Source organism: Eublepharis macularius, chromosome 1, assembly GCF_028583425.1.
Source record: "Eublepharis macularius isolate TG4126 chromosome 1, MPM_Emac_v1.0, whole genome shotgun sequence".
In the NCBI taxonomy this organism is placed as follows: Eukaryota; Metazoa; Chordata; class Lepidosauria; order Squamata; family Eublepharidae; genus Eublepharis; species Eublepharis macularius.
The window spans coordinates 231,968,085-231,985,078 of NC_072790.1; the positions used below are offsets into that span (position 1 = coordinate 231,968,085).

The 16,994-nt window shown below is 46.8% G+C and overlaps 1 protein-coding gene across 1 annotated transcript; it reads left to right on the forward strand.

Annotated features, from left to right (window-relative positions):
• On the forward strand, positions 1-6,173 carry BGLAP (bone gamma-carboxyglutamate protein). The gene is made up of 4 exons (XM_054991468.1): positions 1-144; positions 1,344-1,391; positions 3,516-3,576; positions 5,785-6,173. Exons 1-4 carry the CDS (start codon positions 84-86, stop codon positions 5,924-5,926), a joined length of 312 nt encoding a protein of 103 aa, XP_054847443.1. The 5' UTR covers positions 1-83; the 3' UTR covers positions 5,927-6,173.
• Positions 6,174-16,994: the final 10,821 nt, after the last annotated feature.

Below are 16,994 nucleotides of genomic sequence, written 5' to 3' on the forward strand. Positions count from 1 at the left end.
AATCCGAGGAAGAGGAACGAGCAGCCGAAGGAGCCAGCATCTTCAGACCTGCCGAGAAGATCCTCTGGTGAACACCGACCAACATGAATACGCTAACTCTGATGAGCCTGCTGGTGGCAGTCACGCTGTGCCTTTGCCACAGAGGTAAGAGGAGGTGTAGAAGCCATCACATTTCTGGTTTAGGGTAACCCACAGGGCTGGTGATGCCGTCAGACGCCAGTATTCTGCTGCCCTTCTCAGGTCTGCGTACCAGAGGGGCTGTGACTCTGTGGCAGGGCATTGCCTTTGCATGCCGAAAACCTCAGATGCAGTCGCTGGCATCTCCAGGTTAGAGGCTCTCAGGGAATGGAAACCTTAGTCTCTTGAAGACCTCCAGAGCCACTGCATGTGGGAGGAGATGGCACTGCGATAGGGGGATCAGTGGTCAGACGTGGTATGAAGCGGCTTCATAAGTTCACAACCATGCCTACATATATGAATGAGGCAGTAGTTTGAGAAAATGGGGGTCTCTCTTGCTGCTTGTGCAAGCCATATACAAATATACACACACTCATAGATACATACATATGCATACATAAATAAATGGCCTGCACACGCTCCACACTGCACACACACAGCTAATTAACATGCAATTCTAATACATTCCTTGGAATAGCTGACTTATGGCCACCCCTGGCGTTTTCATGGCAAGAGACTAACACAGGTATTGCCTGCCTCTGCAATCCTGGTCTTTGATGGAAGTCTCCCATCCAATTACTAGCCAAGACTGACCCTGCTTAGCTTTTGAGAGCTGATGAGATAAAGTTCCCCTGGGTTATCCAGGTCAGGGAATAAGCCCTATTAAATAGATAATAATGATAACAACCTTGTGCTTATATACCGCCCTTCCAGACAATGCCCACTCAGAGCGGTTTACAACTAACCCAAGATCACCCAACTGGCTTCAAGTGAAGGAGTGGGCAATCAAACCCAGTTCTCCAGATTAGAGTCCTGCTGTTCTTAACCACTACACCAAACTATTTAGGAATGCTCTCAAAATCTCAGACTGGTCTTGCTTTCACATTCAAAGCTTTTCTCTCATTCTCCCAATTATTCCACTTAATCCTGAAGCACCCCCTCTGTTGCCAGTGCCAGAGGTATTGTCCCCAGCCCCTACTTTCAAACTTCTCTCCATCCTCATGAGGACTAGTGATTTTGGTTTTTTTCAAGCGAGGAAATTCCCAGTATGCTGGAATCCAAGTCAAGTATGCTGCTCGTGTGGCATACATGCTGCTCGTCCTTTAAGTCACAGTTGGCCTTGAGATGAGGATTGTTACATATTTGTTCATTTCTCTTTTCTCCAGATGATTCGGCTCGCTCCAACAGTGCCAACGATTCGCCCAGCTCTGAAGGTCAGTTATCTTCCTGGTGTGATTGTCTTGCTTCTAAAAAGGGAGGGAAATGCTTGAAAGAGATTTGTTCACACTGCACTCCCCTAGAAGTAGAGCAGAGGGTTCTAAAAAGGCGATCAGAGAAATTTGTGGAGGAGGAAAGATCTATCTGTTAGCCGTGATGGCTAAATGGAACCTCCAGTTTCAGGGGCAGTCTACTGAATGCTGGGGAGTAAACCATGGGGGAGGGCTAATGCCTTCATGCTCTACTTGTGGGCTTCTCCAAGGGCCATTCTGGAAGCAGGGTGCTGGGCTAGATGACCCTTCCGCCTGCTTGAGCAGTGCTCCAATACCTTTCATGCTGCAATTTATTTATTTACATTATTTATAGTCTGTGTTTCTCATTGAGGCTCAAGGCGGATTACTGTGAGTCAGCACGGTCAATTTCAAAAATATTTCAATAAACAACATAATAGGTATATAGGTTCAAATTTACAAAGATTTAAAACCATTGCTCATGTCTTTCTGCTGGCATTGTTTAACCCCACCTGGACTGTTCTCCCAGTTTACGCCTTGGAACAAGCATGTGCTAAATTTTCTGCCCCTGAAATCTCGCATTCGGGGGTCTGTGATCCCAAATTTTCCATTGGCAAAGAGTCAAGCTAACAACTCTTGAAAAAAAAGTGAAGAATGGTTGTAGAAATCCGATGGTGGTTCCAGTTATTTTGTCACATGCTGAAGGGAAGGAGTTGGGAGTCATGTTTTTGTATGCACTGTGCCAAAAGCATTTTTAAACGTCTGGAATGTGTGATCACCTGTGGCAAAGTCCAAGTTAGACGTGATGGGGAAATCCGGGTGTCCTCCCTTTAACGTGTAAGGAGGGGATGAGACACTAATTTTTGCAGAACATTGATTCAGGATGGACAAAAGGAAATACTTGACACAATAAATTATTAAAGTGTGGAATTCGGTGCCAGAAGATGCAATGATAGTCACAGGCATAGATGACTTTAAAGAGGGATTAGACAGATTCTTGGAGGAGACGTCTATCAGTGGCTACGAACCGTGGTGACTAAAGGGAACCTCCACATTCAGTGGCAGTCAACCTCTAAATACCTGCGCTGGGAGATAACATCAGGGGAAGATCTCTTCCTTTATGCTCTGTTGTTGGCTCTCCAGAGTAATTGGTTGGCTACTGTGTAAGACAGGATGCTGGACTAGATGGACTACTGGTCTGATCCAGCAGGGCTGTTCTTATTGAGTGCACAGGTGAGTAACCCAAATCCTGTCCCACTTCCAACCTTACCTTTCTGTGTTGTTTAAAAGACTGCTAGCAGAGCTCTCTGACTAAGGGCCAAGCTAGAAGTGATGAATTAACACTTGAATGGCAAAAGAACAGACTCACGTCTATTCCTCCCCATTCACTTGTACTCCACTTGCACTCCACTCGATCACATACGTGATCGAGTGGAGTGCAAGTGGAGTGCAAGTGAACGGGGAGGAATACACGTGAATCTGTTCCCTCGCCATTCAAGTGTAATTCGTCACTTCTAGCTTGGCCCTATAAGTAGAGTTGAACAAGTGTTACCTGATTCATTTATTTCTATATTTATTTATATTTTTATCAGTGGTTTCATTTCTCTGCTTTCTGTTGCTTGGTTTGTAGATTGGTTTAACTCAAGTGCGTATGGCATCAACGCACAATTGACGTAGTATTTATGTGTACCATGAGTTGGGTCTTGCCAGATCCATTCTGCTAGCGGTGGCGCCTTCCATCGGCAGGAGCAGCCTTCCCCAGTCAACACAAGGCCCCTTCCATTGGAGGAAGTCGCCACCGTTAGCAGAACAGACCCAATCCAAAGTAGACAATTTATCTATATAGCGTGTAACACTAACCTTGGTGCAGAAATAGCAAAGAAAATGCATATACTTTACAGGGGATAATTCAGCATGAAGAAACAGGATATGGTTAAAAAATAAGTAGATGCAGGTTTGATTTGCCAAGAAAATCAAAACGGAAGAGTGGGGGAACCACAGGGATGGGAAACTCGAAATCATCCCTAACTGGAATGGAGTCAAAGTGGTAGCGTGTCGTTAATTGCAAACCCTTCTCGACAGTAACCATCTGATTCTTCCTCTCGGCAGCTTTTATCTCCAAGCGTGACAGCGCAGAGGTAGTGAAGATACAGAAGCGGAATTTTCAGAGGTAAATGTCAACATGCAGTGTCTTAAGGGGAGGCTCCCCAATTGTTTTGAGGTTGGCTCCAACAGTCTGCTAAATATTGGACCTCAGAGAGCTGAGATCCAGTCAGATCTCAACAGGAGCAGGGATCCAGGCAGCTGTTCTGCAGATTACTGAGAAAATGCATGTGTTTATTCAGAATGTAACTGCTAGTTCTTAGTGGGTGTTGCTGGGTGTCTAATTATGTGGTAGCCAGAGGAAAAGGAAGGTTAAAGGGTTTGGTTTTTTTACTTGGATGGCTCAGACTAGTATGATCTCATCAGCTCTTGGAAGATAAGCAGGGTCAGTCTTAGTTAATACTTGGATGGGAGAACACCAAGGAAGTCCAGAGGCTCCAGGCAAAGGCAAGAAATGACAAATCACCTCTGCTCGTGCCAGTTTGGTGTAGTGGTTAAGAGCGGCAGGACTCTGATCTTGAGAACAAGGTTTGATTCCCCACTCCTCTGCTTGAAGCCAGCTGGGTAACCTTGGGTCTCTCGGAGCACTCTCAGTCCCAGCCGCCTCACAGGGTGATTGTCGTTAGGATAATAATACCACACTTTGTAAACTGCTCTGAGTGGGCATTAAGTTGTCCTGAAGGGCAGTATATAAATTAAATGTCGCTATTTGTCTCTCGCCTTGAAAACTCTATGGAATTGCCATAAGTCAGCTGTGTCTTGATGACACTTTGCACGCACAGTTTTGCAAAAGAATAAGGAGAGTCAACCCAAGCAGCAAGAAATTTCTTTCCCTCATTGCAAGTGCTACCTATAAATATAAAAATCAGGTCCCAGTACTTCGTCACAGGGCAATGTGATCAAGAGGGAGAATCTGGGAGAGCGGGTTATGGCAATGAAGGGCTGGGAATGTGCAGACAGGAGGAGATAGGATTCTGGGAGGCTGGGGTTACCAGGGAGCAAATCTGGCTTCTACCACTACTGTCCTCAGTGACCATTCTCTGGTTTCCATTCACTCCTATGAGAAGAAGCAAAACGCTATACTTAGCTATGTAGTTGCAGTGGGGGCAAAACCTACCTTCCATTCCTGAGAATACTAAGTTGGCAGTCCCTCTGCCGTTCCTATGGATCCCACACGAGGCTGCCAAGTGTCTTTTATCCAGAGGCCTGGCATTGTACAGGCCCTACCTGGATGCTTTCCACCCTGTAATGCACATGGCATTTTGTTAGAACAAGAGTTTAGTAGATTGTGCCATTTCTAATGTTCTGTACATGAGGAATCCTTGAACTGGATTTTTCCACCCTCTCGCATTGCAAGAAGGCTTCTTGAGTTGACGAAAAGCACTGTGCTGATAGCAGAATAGATCCACGGGATCCTTTTGAGAATGTAATGAGATTGCTTCATGAAAGGGGGAACATTTTGTTAATGATTAAGGCCACAATATTCAGTTGATGACTTGATTGCGCATTATTTTGATCAAAAATCAAAAGGGCCTCCAATTAATAGTGCGGCAGATTTTAGCCCCCAAATTATTTTTTAACATACTTTTAAAAACTGCAATTGTCAAGTGGCACTGTGCGAAATGCATTCCTTCCTGCATGAAAATGGGGTGGTCTAGGTTGCATCCAGGGCCAGATCGAGGGGGGGGGCAGGGAGGTAGTCTGCCCCTCGCGCTGCCAAGGAGGGGGCGCCAGGCACAGCTGCCAGGAGTGCGTGGGCGGCAGCGCAGCAGCCTCCCAGCCCCGCCCCCCCATGCTGCCTTTCACCTGGCCCACAAGACAGGGGGCGGCTGGCTTGCCACGCACCCCCTGTCCTGCAGGGCAGGCAAATGGCACGGGTGGTTTCCCAGCCCCCCATGCTGCCTCCGCCAACTCCGCGGTGCGCCAGGGCACCCGGCTTGCTGCGTGGGCGGCATGCTCCACCCTGCGTGATGACGGCACGGAAGTGACGTCATCACACAGCACCGGGAGCACACGCGCACACAGCCCGGACTTGGGTTGCCCTGGGTGCCGGCAACCCCAGATCCGGCCCTGGTTGCATCTTTTAAGACAGTGCCTAGAGTGGCAAGTGTGCAGCATTTACATAAAAAGTTAGAGGGTTTTTTATTGCATGCAAATTTATGTCGTTTTTAATCCGTGCATTGTACAGTTTCTCAGCGAAGGTTTCTCTAATTGGGTGTCAGCCCTGCTAATTCTTAAAGGAAGACCTACTGACCCCACTGCTACTCTCCTGTAGGGCCAACATCGTTGCCGCCCCAGATGTTCCTTCACCCCTTGAAAGTCATCGAGAGATCTGCGAGCTCAACATTGCCTGCGATGAACTGGCTGATCAAATTGGCTTTGAAAAGGCTTACCGAAAATTCTATGGGCCCGTGTAGACTACCCCTCCTCATTCAGCATGACGGAGAATTGAAAAAAGGGTCAGGTCTAGGTGCCAGCTGGGTTGATTTACTTGGCGTCATTCTGTATACCCTGCCTTTCTAAGATCCAGCGCTGTCCATGGATCACCCCAAACAGCTTCTACTTGTTACTATAGCCTTTGCTTTCTAGCACCTGCGGAAGTGTGTTTAATATTGTTGTTCTTTAAAGGAAAGACTAAAAATAAAGAAAAACCCATTAACAACACATTTTTCCTTCACTGGGCTGAGCAAATGGTTCTAGTTAAGTTATTCACAGTGCAATCCTAAACAGGGTTCTCCAGTATAAGCCCATTGATTTCAATGGGAATAGACTGGAATAACTCTGTTTAGGATTGCACTGTTATTTACTTAATTTATTTATATCCCCCCTTTCTTGCTGAGACTCAAGACAGATTACAATGTCTCTCTGTCTGTCTACAGAGACAGATATAAAATTCAATCAGACAGCTTAAGACAGCCAATAAATAATTTTCTTTAGTTTCTTTCATTTATTTATAGCCAGCCTTTCTTGGTGAGACTCAAGACAGATTACGAAATATGAAAAGCAATTTGATCAGACAGCATAAAACATCCCCAAAAAATCCCAATTCTGTTTATTGATTCTATTTATTAGATTGATGTACAGCCCTCCTTTCTTGCGGAGACTCAAGGCAGGTTACTGAACGAAAACAATGTATTCATAAAGCATAAGACATCCAATGAACAATGCCACCAGTACAGGATTAAAAGACAGGGTGAATGACAAACGACCTAAAGACAAGGTAAGCTATGACAGTGTAGCAAGTGGAATTGCAAAGGTAGAAGACAATGCAGTAAAAGCAGGATAAAACCTAGAATAATCATAATACAGTCCTATTACCTAATAAAGGTCTAAAGCCTTCCCAGAATGCTCCATTCTGCTAGAGATCGAATTCCATCATTAAGACGCCCTCTTGTACATTACTGTCTTGTAGATTCAGTGGAATGATAGGAATGTGGGGGGCCTTCCAGACCTCCACAGTCAGGCTGTTCCACAAGGTGGGAAGCCATGACAGAAAATGTGTGTGAACGGGCAGTTGCTGATATTATTCATTCCTAGGGTGGTCCCTTCAGAAGGCTGTGCTCACATGAGCAAAGATGTTGCCACGGAGTATAGCAATAGGATTAGGATTACAGAATTAGAAAATTCAAAATCAAGCTGTTTTATGTGCTTAGGACAGTGCCTGGAGCTACTCTGTTTTGCACTGGTTAAGAGATGTGGATCAGTGGTAGAACGTCAGCTTTTGGGGCAGAAGTTCTCAGGTTCAATTCTTAGCAACTCCAGTTAAAAAAAGACTCGGTAGCAGTTAATGTCAGAGTAGACAGTACTTGATAGACCAAAGGTCTGAGTGATTATAAAAGCAGCTTGGTGTGAGAGGAGAGCAAGTAGAGGTCTGGGAACAGGGCTTTTTTTCTGGGAAAAGAGGTGGTGGAACTCAGTGGGTTGCCCTCGCAGAAAATGGTCACATGGCTGGTGGCCCCTCCCACTGATCTCCAGACAGAGGGGAGTTTAGATTGCTCTCCGCGCAGTGGCACGGAGGGCAATCTAAACTCCCCTCTGTCTGGAGATCAGGGGGCAGGGCCACCAGCCATGTGATCATTTTCAAGAGGTTCCGGAACTCCGTTCCGCTGCGTTCCAGCTGAAAAAAGGCCCTGTCTGGGAAGAAGATGTTATCAAGGTTGTGGAGGGGGCATGAAGAGAGGAGACTAGTAACTGCTAAGATAAACAGTGCACAGTGATAAACAAGGAAGTTTATTGAGACCATTCCAGTGTTCTATGGCACTGCAAGGTGGCTGAGTCTTCCAGAGAGTTCCCTTATTAAAAGGGAGCCCTCTGAACTTTCAAGGCACCCTCAAAGATAGTGAATGTGTACATTCAATACAGTCTACACCCCACTTTGTTACTGAAGGGGAATGCCCATGCCCCGAACCAGTGTCCCCCTCAATAGCAATTAAGCAGTTGTAGGTTTCACAAGCAGTTTACTAGTTTGGGCAGGTTCCAGTTAATATAACTTGAGAACATGAGTCTCTCTAAACAAGACTTTGACATGTGTTCTTCACATCTCGGGTGATGCAATTTTAGCCAGGAAGCGTAGTTTTAAATAGGGTTACCAGGCCCCCCCAACCTCCTGGCGGGGGATAGGGGCCTGGCCCTTACCTTGGGGGCGAGGGGGACAAGCACAAGGACATCACTTCGGGAGTGACATCATTGCACGGCCACTGAGAGCGCACCCAGGCTCCTCAGGGACTCAAAATAGGCCAGATCCACGCTGAAACAGGCCCGTTTTGAGGTGCTGTGGAGTGCAGGAGCGCTCCTGCGCTCCACAGCACCCCAAAACAGGCCAGTTTTGCCACGGATCGGGCCCGTTTTGAAGCACTGCAGAGTGCAGGAGCGCTCCTGCACTCTGCAGTGCCTCAACACGGGCCTGATCTGCAGCAAAACGGGCCCAAAATGAGTCCGATTTTGGCTGAAACGGGTCTGTTTTGAGCCACTGTGGAGCGCAGGAGTGCTCCTGCGCTCCGCAGAGGTCCCAATCTGGGCCAAAACGGGCCCGATCCCGGCAGCTGCTGTGCATGGGATCGGGCCCGTTTTGAAGCACTGCAGAGTGCAGGAGCGCTCCTGCACTCTGCAGTGCCTCAACACGGGCCTGATCTGCAGCAAAACGGGCCCAAAATGAGTCCGATTTTGGCTGAAACGGGTCTGTTTTGAGCCACTGTGGAGCGCAGGAGTGCTCCTGCGCTCCGCAGAGGTCCCAATCTGGGCCAAAACGGGCCCGATCCCGGCAGCTGCTGTGCATGGGAGCACGCAGCGCTGCAGGGGCGTGCACGGAAGGTGCGTCCCCCGCTGGTTAGGTAAGTGGAGGTGGGGTGTGGGGAGGAAGGGCGGGGGATCCCCCGCCCCCACAGGGGGTCTGGCATCCCTAGTTTTAAACGACAGAGCCAGCAGAGATCACGCTGGAGGGGATGGATTCTCTAACAGCCCTCCACTGCTTCTGGCATCTCCCTTTTCAGAGACTTTGCTCTGCCAAGGCTTGGTTAATTCAAAGTTTTAAGCCACGAGGGCACCAGGGTAAAAGCTCCAGAAGGGGAGACAGTCCAGCACCCCAAAGGCAGCAGAGGGCAGTGAGAGAACCCATCCCCTACAGAGTGATCTCCGCTGGCTCTGTCTTTCAAAACTACACTTCCTGGCTAACGTTGCATCTCCTGACACTTGACGGACACGCGCCCAGGCATCTCGTGTAGAGAGACTCTTGCTACCTACCTAATAGCAACATGCCCTAGGAGCCATTTGCTCGTATCTGTGAGGCCCTGGGCCTCTCTCTCTGTTAAGGGAGCCATTCTGTTACAGGGACCCTTCCTGATGACCGTACTGCTCTCGGAAAGCTAGGAGCATTGTAAAATTAGGAGCTTAAAGGAAGCAGTTGAACAAATACACTAATAACAATCCTTTCAGGCAGAGAATGTGTGCCACACTCTCTGGCCTGCGTGGGCCAGTCCCCTTAAGAGAAGTTCCAGATGATAAAAAGCACACATCGTCCCTGGCAGCTCTCCCAGACCAGGAGGGAGATTTGCACTATAATAATATTTGTGTTGCAAATGAAAAGCACGAGGGGGGCCATTAATTGCCGAGGCTGTGAGTTCAATGCCTATTCAAACGATGATAATTCCACAGGGGTAGCCGCGGTAGATTTTAGCAGCAGCAGAAATAAACAGGGCTCTTGTGGCTCCTTAAAGATGAAACAAAGCTGGAGTCTGGCATAAGCTTTCAGGGACGAGAGCCCATTCTTCAAATGCACGCATCCTTGCAGTGGGGACATTTGTGACAGGAGTCTGTACACACACACACACACACACACACACACACACACACACACACACACAATGGATTCATGTGCTATTAAAAATCACAATAATCAGAAACCAGCAGGATAATGTTTCAATCTCCCAGGACACTCTGCTGATCCGAAAGTTGCCATTCTTCAGCAAGTGGAAGAATGCTGATCTGAAATGCATTAGCAGGTTTCATGCTATTGTGAACAGGGATTTGGGATTTCTTACTTGCCATCAGCGCTAACTAGCATAGCAAAACCTAAGACACCCACCACCCATTACTGGTGTTTAGCTTTAACTAGGGAACAGTCTCGTTGACACACCAGCTGGAGCGTTTCAGCCTCTTCATGACATTAACGAAGCAGATCCGAACAGTTCAGGCCAAGGAAAATGTTGATCGGTGAGAAATTTGGAAGCATCCTCCAACGAGCTCCATCAGAGCAGGTCTTTGGACGGCTTTCCGGGACAATATTCCCCTCAATTTGATTTTTGTGCCTTGGACACAGACAGGGAAAGATCCTTCTTCGAAGGGAGCCATAGGGCCCTGCTCAGCAATATTTCTCCCACTTGCAAACCAGGAGAAAACCTCTTAATATTCCCTTCCCTTCTTTGCTGTTCACAGGCCTCAAAGCTCTGCAATTATAAGGCTTTTTCTCCCCTTCCTATGTATGTATGTACTATCAAGACACAACCAACTTACGGCAACCTCACCGAGGGGCTTTCAAGGCAAGTGAGAAGTCGAGATGGTTTGCCGTTTATTTATGTTTTATTTATTTATTTATTTAGACTTTTATTCTGCCCTCCTTGCACAGGCAGGCTCAGGGCGGATTACATGGATAAAAACAGTTCTAATAAAACTTACACCTTAAAACAGATTAAAATTAAAACCAGCCAGAACACTACAATGAAATGTCAATTTGAAATATACAGATAGCAGCCATCAGCTAGTCGGAGGCAGTCGGTTTGCCACTGAAGCCTGCCATTTAAAAAATGAGATGGAGGATGCCTCCAATGAGAAGGATTCAATCTTCATTCTTCTCCTCCGATAGGCGGGCGGAGGCCTAGCCTAACCTCAACTATACACCTGGCGGAACATCTCTGTCTTCCTCTGCGAAGTCTTCTATGGTGGCCCCTTCATCCAAGAACTGACCCTGCTTAGCTTCTGAGATCTGATGAGATCAAGCCATACTATGCCGCCTTCCTTCCCCTGTCTGCCCTCAGGACCTGAAATTCTTTTTTCTGCGAAAGGGGAGAAAGATCCATGTTGTTGTTTTATGCCCATCTTTGAGATAACTGATTGTTCCTGGTTAGGGATCCTGCCCTCTGTACAGCCTTGGGCAAGTTAGACACGTGATTGCCGACTGACCTGGAGAAAATTATCCTATCCTTTAATATGTGGAAATGGGCAGATGAAGTTTTTTGCGGCACAGAGGTGAACAATATCACCTGGTAAAGATCAAGATGGGTAGTTGTGTTAGTCTGTCTGGAGTAGTAGAAAAGAGCAAGAGTCCAGTAGCACCTATAAGACTTTGTGGTAGGGTATGAGCTTTCGTGAGTCACAGCTCACTTCTTCAGATTTGTTATCTGAAAAAGTGAGCTGTGACTCACGAAAGCTCATACTCTACCCGGTAAAAAAATTTCACTAAAGCTCTATGAAAAGGACAGGACGTTCTTCTCTGGGCTAGTTGACCACCCTAAACCCGAGACTCATCCTAGTTTGCTCAGGTACCCTAGTGAGCTATACCAGGTACTGAAAAAAACAGCCTTTAATGGTGAACTTCAGTTCCAAGAAGAATTTCCAAGATAGATGTCAGAAATGAAAGATTATACAATGGCAGGGGCATCACAAATGCGCCAGTTTCCAGCGCAAGAAAAGGGTTAAAGCTAATGAGGGACTGGCGCTGTCAGCTGTTGGCAAGTCAGCTACTTTTGGACTGCTGATTCCTAACAACCTTTCTTGGTCAAGGCCCCAGTTCAAAGTGACTTTGGCAAACAAATGAACCACAGCCCCAGAGCAGAGATTGCAACAGCTGGTTCCACAGCCGTCACTATTGTTTCAGGGAATTCTTTTGAGCCCAGTGTCTTCTCCGCAAGGCCATTTCGGAGGCTCCATTCAAAGCAGCTTTGCTGAATTAAAAAGAAGGGAAGTGGCCAAAAAAACCCAACCCAAAACACAACAGTCACTCTGAGAGCCAAGCTGCAAGTGACGAATGACACTTGCCTGGCAAGTGAACAGACTCACGTGTATTCCTCCCTGTTCACTTGCCATTCACTTGCGCTTCACTTGATCAAGTGGAGCGCAAATGAATGGCAAGTGAACAGGGAGGAATACACGTGAGTCTGTTCACTTGCCAGGCAAGTGTCATTCGTCACTTGTAGCTTGGTTCTTGGAAGCCCTGGCCTTGCGAAATGGAGAGAAGCTCAGTGCTGAGGAGCAGCTATGAAAGGACCACATGCACATCAAAAGTTCACAGTTACAACCTCTGGTATTACACACATGCACACACCAGGCAAGTGTGCTAGAGGCTAGGGGCATTCACACAGCCACACAGAGGTTGGAGAGAACCTGGACAGGGAACTGAACCTTAAGAATAAAAATGCTAGCAGCTCATAATGAGTTAGGGACCATAGACTTCATCACTATATTGCCTTACGTATTATCTGCTGCTTTAAATATGTACTCCTATGTACCACCTGCTCCATGTTGTCTAATGTTAATCCTAGAATTGATTATGTTCTGCTTCAGTATTTTTTCTGCTCTGTATTGGATTCTTACTAATGCTATGTGTTTTAAACTTGTATCTATTTATCCTATGGCATTGTTTATGGAAATGTCCTTGATACTGTATTGAAATGTACTTGTTACTGATTGTACTAATCTCATACTGTGTAATATGCCTTGAGTCTCAGTGAGAAAGGTGGACTATAAACAGGGCTTTTTTTTCACTGGAATGTGGTGGAATGGAGTTCCGGCACCGCTTGAAAACGGTCACATGGCGGGTGGCCCCTCCCCCTGATCTCCAGACACAGGGGAGTTTAGATTGCCCTCCGCGCCACTTGGCGGGGAGGGCAATTTAAACTCTTCTCTATCTGGAGATCAGGGGGCAGGGCCACCGGCCATGTGACCATTTTCACCAAGGACGATTTAAACTTTAAAAAAACTCCTCCTTTGTTCCAGCTGACCCAAAGTGACGTCATTGTGCGGTCCTGAGTTCCACCACTGAGTTCCACCACTTTTTTTCCCAGAAAAAAAGCCCTGACTATGACAAACAAACAAACAAACATCATATGAAAGCCATGCCATATCAGACCAGTGGTAAATAGGGTAAATAGATACAAGTTTAAAAGACATAGTATTAGCAAGAATCCTTCGGTACCGTGCTTTTCCAGACAACAGGGACTACCCCCTGTAAAACAGGTTTGGACCATCAGTGGTGAAAGTGGATAGAACCCTTCAAGAACAGATTACACCAGCATAGGGTTTGTTTGGTAGGGTGGAAGTAGAACTGTAAAGGTTTTTATTTTAAAACTGGGACTTTCTTTTACAGTTTATTTTCCTGTGGCAAAGAGGAAGTGGTCACAGAGAAGACATTCGAGAGAGATTTTTATCTACTTACACTATTGTGCACCCCCAACAGAGAACTAAAGGAAGACCAAAAAGGATGCCATAAAGACTACTATAAAAAGCTGGACAGCAAAAGCAGCCATAAATAGAAGGGTTTTGCACATCCTGAGGCAAAACCAAGCCGCGCTGCTCTGTCACAGGAAGTCTACAGCATGTCACCAGTGCCCTATCTCTCCGTGGAGGTGCAAGACCATAAGCAAACACCTGGGCCGTTTCCAGACGGCTTACCTGAAGCCGCGCCATGCCGCAAAGTTGCAGCATGGCACGGCTTCAGGTAAGCCGTCTGGAAACGGCCCTGGCATCTGACATCTTGCACTCCACGGGAACTTGCTGAAGTAAAGAGCTGTTGATTACCTATTAGCTAGGAACAGGGCTTTTTTTCTGGGAAAAGAGGTGGTGGATCTCAGTGGTGGGACTCAGGACCGCACAATGACATCACTTGGGGTCAGCTGGAAGAAGGGAGTTTTTTAAAGTTTAAATCGCCCTCGATGAAAATGGTCACATGGCCAGTGGCCCCACCCCCTGATCTCCAGACAGAAGGTAGATTGCCCTCCGCGCCACTTGGCGTGGAGGACAATCTAAGCTCCCCTCAGTCTGGAGATCAGGGGGCGGGGCCACCGGCCATGTGACCATTTTCAAGAGGTGCCGGAACTCCACTCCACCGCGTTCCAGGTGAAAAAAAAGCCCTGGCTAGGAATGTATATTTGGAAATTATCCACTCAAAATGTGAGCTGTGCCACACTTCATGAGTTAGCTTTTGGAAAGCTAAGTGAAATGTCCTTCAACTTTCAGATGCCTGTGGCTTCACTCTGCTTTCAGTTTTTATTTTCCCACTACCAACTAAGCACGACGGGCTCTAGAAAACTGCCTCCAGAAGGCCGTGCCAGTGGGCCAGGCCTTCCCGCTGCCACACCGGACCCTACTGGACCTCCAGAGGGCTGCGCCAAGGCTTCCTACTGCTGCACCAGGCCCTCCTGGGCCTCTGGAGGGCCAGGCCGCTGCGCTGGGCCTTCCCAGGCTTCTGGAGGGCTGGTCCATCATGCCAGGCCCTGCCACTGTGCTGGGCCTTCTCAGGCCTCAGTGAGGCCACTGTGGCAGCAGGAAGGCAAGCCCTGTTGCCAACGACTTGCTTTTTATCCCCATGGAGGGGCCTACGAGTGTACTTGCACAGAGATAAAAGGCAAGTCATTGCCAATACGGCTTGCCTTTAGTAGGATGGTATCAGTCAGCTTCTGTTTCCCAGGAGAGCAAGGGGAGAGACGGCCTCCGTAGATACATGCTTGACATGGTCCAACCAGAATATTTAACCCATTTTTCCACCACACAGTGTCATTCCTAATTGGCACTTCTATGTACAATATCCCCTCAATTATACTGATGGCTCTCTGACTGGGGAGGGACTTTTGTTTTAAAGTAAGGGTGTCCTTTGTAAGAGCAATTACAGCTACTAGATGTCAGCCTTTGGGAAAGTCTTGGAGGTTTGGGGGTGGAGCCTGGGAAAGGTGGGCAAGAAAGGGAGAATGGGATTCTGCCCTATCATTAGGTTCATAGTCGCTTGCTGAAATGACAAATCTTGGTATGCTTGACAATACCTGCCTGGCTTGGTCCTATGACATTGATTGACTGTATCTTGAGCTGCAGAAATCAATGAAGCTTTTAATGGTTATGGAAATTATTATAATGTCTGCAGATGCAGCAGTCATTGAAGGCAATAAAGCAGGGGTTAGTAAAAATATAATGAGAAGTGGGGGACCCTTTAAAAAACACAGACTTGCATGAAAGTTCATGTCACAACAAGTCCATTAGCGTCTCAGGTGTTGCACGACTTTTTCTTTTTGTTGAAAAAGGCTACGGTACTTTCCACACTAAAGGCCTTCACTGTGATGCTATGTATGCACGTGTGTGCCATCAAGTTGCAACCAATTTATGGTGACCCCATCAAGGGTTTTCAATGCAAATGAGCAGTGGTGGTTTGGGTTGCTCTGTAGAGGAAAGGCAATGGCAATCTTCTGTGGTGGTCTCCCATCCAAGTACTGACCCAGGCTGCCCCTGCTTAGCTTCTGAGACGCTGCCTTCCCACCCAAGCAATGCCAGGGCTTTGCTATTTCAGCATTTGCTAGAAGCAGAATTCAAACTCTGATTTAAATCAACACAGTTTTAACATGGCTGATATCCCAGAAGAAATTTCTTGCCTTCCACTGTTCGCCAGTGGGGAAAGCCTAACTCAGGGCCCAAAACCAGCAAGGGCTGGGTGCAAATGAAGAAACGTATTACCCCACCACACATAAATGGGAAAACTAACCAACCCAAAAGGGTGGGGGGAGTGACCGTTATTCATATTCAAACAGTAAGAAAATCCTCTGTGCCAGACCTTGGCTGTTTCCACACTAGCTGGAGGCCGGAGAATGCAACATCTACCCCCCTCCCTGTGAAAGCTGCCCACCACTGTTTGTTTTTCAGCTGCTGTTACTGTGCTGCTATATCTAGTTGTACTGCTGTGTTGGTTGCTAATACTTGTATTGTTGCCACCAGTCAAAGAGTGCTGCTATTTTTATATGATGTTTTAATGTTTTAATACGGAACGTTTTAAAATGATTTTAAGGTTGTTATCTGCTCTGAGCCCGCCTGCGGGGAGGACGGAATACAAATATGATATAAATAAAATAAAATAAATAACAACTTACCTTCATCTGGAACGCTGTGGAACGTCGCGAAAAAAAGCAGAAGATAGCGTCTTCTCGCATGAGTTTTGCGCGATGTCGCGCAAAACTCGCGTGAGAAGACGCTATCTTCCGCGGTTTTTTTTGTGACGTTCCGCGGCGTTTCGGATGAAGGTAAGTAGTGTGGAAACGGCCCTTCCCAGGGGAAATTGGATTGGCAGAGAAACAGTGGACAGGGCTTCACCTGCATAATTTTCCATGTCTTGCTCACCTTCAGAGACCAAAAGCAGGAACAAAGAAGAGCTTGATAGCAATCCAAACCTGCAGGAAACGTACCTACCTGGAAAATCTACAAGATCTATGATGACTTCTCCATGTAGGACTGCTGCCTGCAGGATGTAAGTGTCATCAAAGAGCGTCCTTAGAGCGCAATTCTCAGGTGCCTTTACCAGCACAACAAGAGTAAAGGATGTTATTCATCAACAGCAGGAAGGTCCCATAGTATGTGGGTCAGTGCATAAGGTGCAGTCTGTAGCCATCTCAAAACCTGCAGCTGCTGAGATTTTGGTTCCTGTTAATGAAATGTTGCAGGACGGTTATGTTTATCATATCCTTAATCTAACGAATAATCACCCTCCCTCTTAAACAATTTTGAGATGCAGGATATTCAAAATCATATAATGTGAAACTGCAGAATACGTGATAGAACAAGTAGTAATCTGGAGTTATGCAAATATACAAGAAAGCGGAAAATCTAGCGGCACCCTTAAATTGTAACAACATTTATTCTAGCATAAGTTTTTGTGAGTCAGAGCTCACTTCATCAGATGTGTATGACGTACATCCACACCGGACACCTTTCTACTTAAAGTTACAAACAACAGAAAGGGGG